Source organism: Quercus robur, chromosome 8 (genome assembly GCF_932294415.1).
Source record: "Quercus robur chromosome 8, dhQueRobu3.1, whole genome shotgun sequence".
In the NCBI taxonomy this organism is placed as follows: Eukaryota; Viridiplantae; Streptophyta; class Magnoliopsida; order Fagales; family Fagaceae; genus Quercus; species Quercus robur.
The window spans coordinates 14,733,590-14,741,318 of record NC_065541.1 but is presented as its reverse complement, the minus strand read 5'-3'; the positions used below and the strand labels follow the sequence as shown (position 1 = coordinate 14,741,318).

The window sequence follows — 7,729 nt, the reverse complement described above, 5'->3', positions numbered from 1 at the left end:
ACATTCAGTGTACCAAACGTACCCTTAGAATGGAGTCGACGCAAAAAGACGATCGTTGTTGGGATTTTTCGTTTAAAGAAAAAAACAAAACAAAACAAACAAACAGTTGAGACTCCCAGTGAGGGTGTCGATGGGTTGGAGAAAAAACCAAATGTGGAGCTTATTTTTGGGGTTAGATTTATTATTCCAATTGGATGTGCAAAATTCAGTGTCTAATGAGCCAGCCAATATTTTCACTTACGACCACCAGCAATATGGCAATTCTTTTTTAATTTTTTTTTTCTTTTTGGCTCCGAGTATCCAATAATCAAAACAAGGTATTACACAGGAGCAACAGCACTAAATGAGCAAGCTTTTCTTTTTAAAACTCTAATTACCGATCAAAAAAAAAAAAAAAAAAACTCCCAAGTATATCCTACATTGCCCCTTCCATTACTGATGGCAGTGACTGTGTTTCACACCGGAGGAGGGGGGGGGGGGGGGGGGTGTGGTGTGGGGTGGGTGGGGGGTGGTTTGACAACTCAGCTGAAACAAAGGTTACTAGTTTCTAGTCTGAGTTACTCTATTCAAGTTAATTTTGGTTCCTCTGAACCCCCATAAAATGTGCTACAATAATAAACCATACCCAACCCAAACTGGGCAGCCAAAAGATGCATCTTGTAACCGAGCCAATAAACCCACCTAGATAGGCTCAAGACATTGCCACAGCATCCCAGCGCCAAATAGTCCCGTCCTCACAGCAGCTGAGAATTGTGCTGCAACATCAAGAAAGGGAGATTGCATGTTTTGACAGTCACAATAGTTGTCAAGATCATAAATAATAGTGACATAATCAAAGGCTATAAGTAATATATGTGGGCTTCACCTTCCTTCGAATGACATGGCAGTTTGTCTAATTGGAGATTTTGATTGAGCATGTGTCAGCCTGGAAGAGGTTAAAGAGTAAGAAAACCTCATTCATATCGTACAGAAGTTGCAACTTTCTTTAACACAAACTTCAACCAAGACAAGCAAAACCAACCAACCAACCTTGCAATAAGAACAGGGGGGCTGGATTGCAATTCCCAAACAAAAATCTTTCCTTCTCTATTCCCTGGTAGATAAGACCATATTGGATAAGAACTCCGCATATTGTAATGTAAAAGCTTGAAGACATTGCTTGAAGTGGATGCAATTACAAGGAATTGTATCAGCAATATCTTGGTCAATAAATCTCATTTGTCTATACGTGTTTCTAAAGATATACTTAAAGGACCCACTTAGCATTGTGTCTATATGTGTTTATATAGATATACTTTAAAAAAATAATAACAATAACGATCCACTTAGCATTGCATTACCTATTGCAGCTGCATTATAATGAAAATCACAGGAAAACTTGATGAACCAAATATCGCAGTCTGGAACAGGGTATTTCTGAAGGATGTCAACTGAACCCTAAACAGAAAACAGTTAACAACTTCCTATTGCAGCAAAAAGCTGAACTGGGATTTCACATATTCAAGTAATGTCAACAAAAAAATGCATAAAATAAACCAATGTAGACGATAGATATTCAGGAAAGACAATTCATAAGTGCAGGAATGATGAGGAATTCTAACCTCCCCAGGAGACTGGTCCTTCAATTTAGGTTCCCATAAAACAATTTCATTGTCAACGCTCTGGAAATGGCAGAACAAGAATGTTAGTATGAACACAGATGACATCTGCAAGAAGGCATATAGAAGCAACTCCAATTTATTATGATTTCTAGTACTTTCTACTGGTATATTTGCTGGACAATTTCCAGTTAAGCTAACTGACAGCAGATTAAGAATTTGACATGCTACTTTTTCTAGACTTATCTTTTAATTTGAATACACGTATTGTTAAGTCATTCCAACAGCCATCAAAACTAAATATTTCTTGAAGTTGTTCCAAGCGCAACTTCAGATACTAGAGGTCAATATAATACAACAAAAATGAAACACAGTTTAAAACCTTGAGCAAATAGTATCTCAAGAAGCAAATAGCAAACACAAAATCAGTGGATCAAGCAATAATTTACCTTCGAAAGAATAAAATCGCCAAGCCACCTATTACAGTCAACGTAGTTTGAATGAATTGAAGCTATGAACACCTGAAAAGAGTAAGGTGGACTAAGATAAAATGAGCACAAATACTCATCTGTAACACAAAAGGTGGCTGCTACTCACAGGAAACTGAACATATTTTGTGGGGAACTTAGAAGGGAGATCTGTCCATGTGAACGATTTCTCTACGTATGTCCAGAATTCTGAAGCAGGGTTATAATAAGACAAAAGATTTTAGAAGTTATAATGATGTTAACTTGCTAAGATTAATTATAACAAGCTGACCTGCCCGCGCATTCAATCAAGCAGGCCAACTCACAAATGACAACCTAACAACACACCATTTAAAAAATTCCAACCATTTGACTTGGAACATTTGAACAGATTGAATAATACGAAGAAAGAAAAATGCTCCAATAAACTCTTCAGGCATAAAATCCATAGACAGCCAACAGAGAAATTTTAGTGCAATGATAAGTGTTCTATACTGATCGTCTTCTTAACAAGTTTTGTCCAAAATTTTGAATTCATTTTCCTAGAATCCAACAATTTTGGAATAACCCATGAATTTTAACACTTTCAAACTACGTACAGGATACTTAACCCATTTCATTAAGGATATAATTATTGCCCCCATTACATCACAGAGCAGCACTAATGGCTCACCAAAAGATGTCTTATATTGATTGTCAACTCAATATGATTAGTGTTAAGATAATTAGTGATCATTGTTTATAATTTTTAACATCCTTTATCTGTGATACATATATTGTTTTTTGTTTCAACCCATCCATTGTAGCGTCAAACTGTGCCCAAAACAATCATCTAAGCAGTCCAATTTTCCAATTTTGTTCGAGAAATGTTTCTTTTAAAATAAATTGCAAGAAAAACAACAGTAATGCCCTACCTTTCATTGACCATATCTTTACTGTATTGTCCATGCCACAACTTGCAATGCGATACATGTCCGAAGGATGGAAGTCCTGCATAGCCAAAAATAGTGTTGTATAATCCGTTAAAGTCCTTATTTGCAACATGAGCTATAAATCGAATAGTGATTAAATAACTCAAGGGTTTTCCCCCTATAACAACTTCTTAGGGTGAAGGCTGGTCGCTCTTCACTCTTCACTCACCACACTCAAGACTTCATTACGATGACCCCCAGCTCCAGCAAATATCAAAATGCATATTCCAGTATGAACATTCCATAGACGAACTGATTCATCCTGGTCACCCTTGAATATTAGTGATATTTATAAAACAAAAAAAAAAAAAAAAAAAAAAAAAAAAAAGAGAGAGAGAGAGAGAGAGAGAGAGAGAGAGAGAGAGAGAGAGAATTTTATGGTGCATACTTTGCTTGCGGATACCACCAGTGATGGTTTCAGTGGCTGAGTCCTGATTTCATTTATAGAATCCCCATGGCCAACAAAACTCTGTGGAACACAAGCATGTCACAGGGAAAAACAAGAAATATTTATAAATAGTATGTATCAGCATTACACATTTATACCATCTATAAGGTATAATAAAATAGTATTTAATGAGTTTCCACCAAATTTAAAACTAGGTATATATTTTATTTGTATATGAAAAATGGTAATGTGAGAGGCAGATGTGTGCACCCTAGATAGGGTATGACAATAAAAAGGCCAACTTAAGTCATCTCTTGGCAACAGACTGTAACAGCGACAACTATTTCTAACACTGCTTTTGTTCTACAACTACTACCCAAAACAAAACAAAAAATATCAAACTGGGTAATCAAGAAACCTTGTGTATTTTCTCGCTGCCAGCATCAATGACACGGAGTATGCCATTGAGTCCTCCTGCCACTACAAAAGGCGTTCCATCAACATGGCATGCCCAGGTCACAGTGTAGAAAGACTCATCCTTCTGATCTACAAAACACATTAAATTCATATTGGTTTTTTTTACATATGAACAATCATTCATTATAAAAGAAGAATCAAACACAGCCATAAATAATAAATAAATAAATAAAAACTATGTCTTCATCAATGGGCAAATGTCTTCACATACATCTTCATCAACATAAGACTGCAAGACAGCAATGACTCCCCCTTCAAGGCATTGGTATACAGTCACCTGTGGAGAAACATCAGCAATTACAACAAAATAAATAAACTTTGTAACTTTTATAGATTCCACCAAAAATTAAGTCCTTCATAACAAATGGGTCTCTACCATTTTGGTCAAAATTGTAACTTAGACAATGCTCTGACATTTTAAAGAGCACATAAACTATGCACACTAATACAAAGAACAAAAAGAAACTGCAATTACATGTTACACAAAAAGTCAATATAACAAAAACCCAGAAGTGAAAAAGGGACAGACGGACCCGATTGCCTCCAACAGTGGCGAAGACGTTGAAGTAGCGAGAGTCGATGAAGTTGAAAACGACAGCGTATAAGGGGCGCTTGCCTTCTTGGAGTCTGTTGGTGACTCTGTAGTCTCGTTTCTTTGATGGGGTCAGCAACCCAATCACTGGCTCGCTCCCAAAAGTGAACTTTCCTGACATAACTCGCTCACCTCTCCTAATTAACCAAATTTCTTCAACAAAATCCCACGCAGTGTTAGTCGGTGTAGTGAGAATTTAAGGAATGTAGATTAATGTCAAAAACCCCAAAATTACATTTTCTATAGCCATATATTTAACATTATTTTGGGCTATGGGCCGGGCTGTGTTAGATTTGGGTTTTTTTCAACTTAACCCAACCCATTCTATGATAGTTCTGAAAACCAACCCACCAAATTTTGTCTCATCATTCCCATAATCAAGAGTTTGTGTGTGATTACAATTGACCTTTGTCCTTAACACTGAATTTCTGATAACTCTCTTGTTGAGTTTAATGTTTAAAACCTTTTTTTTATATGTGAAGCCAAATTGCCTTATCTGGTTTCTTAACTTAGGTTCCATTTGCTTCCACACTGGCATCAGTGGCATGAAGCATGGCTTCCACAGTCCTACACTTCCTATCTCGTCCAATTCCAAACCATTTTCATTCAAACCACCTTGTCCCAAGCCTAAACCCCCAAGCCTCCACAAACTCATCACAGTCAGTACTCATCTATAATATCCCACACAGAAAGCACTTCTTCATCAAATGCACTTCTGAGTCTAACTCTACCCCTCTGCCTGACCCTGACTTCCCATTCCCAACTCCAACTTCTGATACCAGCAACAAAGCAGAGACTTTCCCTATTGAAAGGCGAAGAAAGTCTGAGATAATCCATGACAGGGAGTCTAGAACTGGGCTAGTACAACCTGAGCCACCAAACTTTGAGATTGGTTGGAAGAGAAGCAAAGAGATCAAATTGGATAAGCCAAAAGGGTATGTCATAGCTGACTTTCTAGAGAAGTTGGAGGAACTAATGGGGAAAGAATTTGGCTCCACGGAGCTGCTAGCAAAGGCTGGAGAAATTGTGGCTGAAAGAGCTAGAGAGGAAGCACAAGTGTTGAGTGATAAAGGAGAAGTGGAGGAGAGGATGATGACTGAGTTGTTTAGAGTGTTGAGACTAATGGAGATGGATTTGGCTATGGTAAAGGCTGCAGTGAAGGAAGAGACATTGGGTGAAAGGCTAGAGCAGGCCAAGGCACGCTGCAGACAAGCTATACTTGTAGCTCTCTCCTTTTGAAAAGCTCATATGTTGAATATTTGAATAATTGATTTATTTCTTTTTTTACTATATATATATAGATTATCTGTTCACTCTAGAGTATCATATAAAGGACCACAAGCCACATTCATATGGACTTCTTCATTGGGAGATATAGATTTAAATAAGAACTGAGTTCTTGTGAATTCTAAATTAGACTCAATTGATTTGCTTTAAGCCAAAAACTCAAAAATCACGCTTAGCATACAAGCTGCATTAGCAACATCAATCCACTTATGCTTATTATGAACTTAAATTATTCATAAAGGAAAGTTATCAAATTGTTTTGAAGTTTATATTTTTAATTTTGTTCTGCCTGCTGAGAATGAAGATCAACACCACATAGAGAAATTTATCCTAGCAGAAAATATTTGAAAGTAAAAGCACTTCCATATATACTTCCAGCATTTTAAGTGATATCTTTCTCAAAAAAAGAAGAAGCTTTTTGAGTGATATAATGACAAATTGACAAGGTACTACCACCATAAGCCTTCGTATAGGAGTTAATAAGACATGGAAAAGGTGATAATAACTAAAATAGTAAATTGATTTTCAACTTATTTCTGTATATTCAAGCAAACATTATGTCACGAGGAACTTATTTCTGTATAGCATCCTTCCTTAATTTAAGATGGTAATTGGTAAACCTGGTAGTCCATGTAAGAGGCACTTTTCTTGACAAATCTCATGACCACCAAAACATATCTTAATTAGTAACAAATATCTAGAAAGTCCATCAACTATATTGGTTCCTCTCATGTTGCTGTTCACATAGGGATAGAAATTAATGAATGTAGCAATTTTGGTTTCCATCACGGAGAAGGTACAATTATGAAATTAAAAGATACAACTGCAATTTAGTAACAGATTAATTTAATGGTAATTTATTATTTAACAGTTGAATGACACAACCCCTTTTTTATTGGCATATCTCAGATACTGATAAGCCTCAAGCGTTCCTGTCTGCATAGCGTTAACGATGAAAGTATTAATGTGTCTAAATAATAATTTATATGATATCAATGAGAGCATCCAAATAATAGATCTAAAAATTCTTAATTTCAAATCCTCCTTTGGGAAAAAAAGAAAAAGAAAAGAGACCCAAACAAAGAACTTTCATTAATTCCAAAGAATCCAAATACAACTATAAACAATTTCTAACACTACAAAGGAAAAAAATTGCAATATGATCATTGTTCATCTAGTTTACAACGGCAATTAGGACAGGTGTTACGCTTCTGGAGCCATGGAAGTAGACAAGATTGGTGATATACATGAGAGCAGTTCATGCGTATGAGCTTATCCCCTGCCTGTGGTTCCTCCAAACATACACTGCAAGTAAAACCCACATCAAATCCTTGCCCTTCTTGACTACTGCTCGCAACAAAGCTACCCTTTTTGACCAACTTGTCAATTGCGCTTGTTGATGCACCCTCTTCAGTTGATGGTGCCGACTCCCAACCGAAACCGTCCAACAAGTTCATAAAATTTGTAACTAAATAATCAATATCATCACTCGGTGTCATCCCAGCATCCACCATGTCCCTGAATTCGGCACGAAGAATCTCATCAAAGTCGTTTGTTTGATCAATTTGTTCAATGCGAAGATACTCTAATCCAGCAACAATTGAATAAAACTCTAAAGAGTTGGCATTGGTAGCCAAGTTGAGTGCCAAGGATATGATTATTGGGACAAACTGAGGAGGCAGGTTGAGGGATGAGAGTGCAGCAGCAAGGTAAGCATGGTGAGAAGGTGGGTGTAAGAGGAATTGGTGTGGAATCTGCAACAACAAGACGGGGGTGGGAAAAGTAGTCACATGATCTTCAAGTAGAACTAAGGAGTCAGAACGTAATTTCTGGTACCGCTCGGAGTATAAAACTTGGAGAGTGGCCATGGGAGGGACAGGAGGGTGGTGGTGGTTGCAGTACAGTTTGTTGCCGACGAGGTTTAGGCTAGTAATATTAGAAGTAGCCAT

General features: G+C 37.0%; 3 protein-coding genes across 5 annotated transcripts; 1 reads left to right on the top strand and 2 right to left on the bottom strand.

Annotated features, from left to right (window-relative positions):
- Positions 1-209: 209 nt before the first annotated feature.
- Positions 210-4,725, bottom strand: LOC126694734 (polycomb group protein FIE1-like). Of its 3 annotated transcripts, none has more exons than XM_050391227.1 (13): positions 4,435-4,722; positions 4,113-4,178; positions 3,843-3,965; positions 3,425-3,505; positions 3,206-3,298; positions 2,980-3,055; positions 2,196-2,275; positions 2,048-2,119; positions 1,602-1,661; positions 1,341-1,437; positions 1,030-1,093; positions 866-925; positions 210-755 (listed from the first exon to the last, which is right to left on the bottom strand). In XM_050391227.1, exons 1-13 carry the CDS (start codon positions 4,612-4,614, stop codon positions 692-694), a joined length of 1,116 nt encoding a protein of 371 aa, XP_050247184.1. In that variant the 5' UTR covers positions 4,615-4,722; the 3' UTR covers positions 210-691. The 3 variants fall into 3 exon arrangements, 2 of the variants coding, with proteins under 2 accessions (XP_050247184.1, XP_050247185.1); XR_007645867.1 differs by having other exon boundaries at positions 681-755; positions 1,341-1,430; positions 4,435-4,723; XM_050391228.1 differs by lacking the exons at positions 210-755; positions 866-925; positions 1,030-1,093; positions 1,341-1,437; positions 1,602-1,661 and adding an exon at positions 1,676-1,935 and having other exon boundaries at positions 4,435-4,725.
- A 224-nt stretch (positions 4,726-4,949) lies between these two features.
- LOC126694735 (protein CHLORORESPIRATORY REDUCTION 41, chloroplastic-like) lies at positions 4,950-5,811 on the top strand. Its single transcript, XM_050391229.1, has one exon. The coding sequence runs from the start codon at positions 5,046-5,048 to the stop codon at positions 5,730-5,732; it is 687 nt and encodes a 228-aa protein (XP_050247186.1). The 5' UTR covers positions 4,950-5,045; the 3' UTR covers positions 5,733-5,811.
- A 1,132-nt stretch (positions 5,812-6,943) lies between these two features.
- On the bottom strand, positions 6,944-7,729 carry LOC126695917 (E3 ubiquitin-protein ligase SGR9, amyloplastic-like). The gene has a single exon (XM_050392711.1). It carries the CDS (start codon positions 7,727-7,729, stop codon positions 6,944-6,946), a length of 786 nt encoding a protein of 261 aa, XP_050248668.1.

What these genes read in the sequence shown, in the direction of transcription:
- LOC126694734 (XM_050391227.1), bottom strand. Translation starts at nt 4,614, where the DNA reads ATGTCAGGAAAGTTCACTTTTGGGAGCGAGCCAGTGATTGGGTTGCTG. An exon ending in GCAGCGAGAAAATACACAAG is followed by an intron (nt 3,506 to 3,842) that starts GTTTCTTGATTA and finishes TGTGTTCCACAG; the next exon opens with AGTTTTGTTGGCCATGGGGA. An exon ending in GCGATTTTATTCTTTCGAAG is followed by an intron (nt 1,662 to 2,047) that starts GTAAATTATTGC and finishes TGCCATTTCCAG; the next exon opens with AGCGTTGACAATGAAATTGT.
- LOC126694735 (XM_050391229.1), top strand. Translation starts at nt 5,046, where the DNA reads ATGGCTTCCACAGTCCTACACTTCCTATCTCGTCCAATTCCAAACCAT.
- LOC126695917 (XM_050392711.1), bottom strand. Translation starts at nt 7,729, where the DNA reads ATGGCTACTTCTAATATTACTAGCCTAAACCTCGTCGGCAACAAACTG.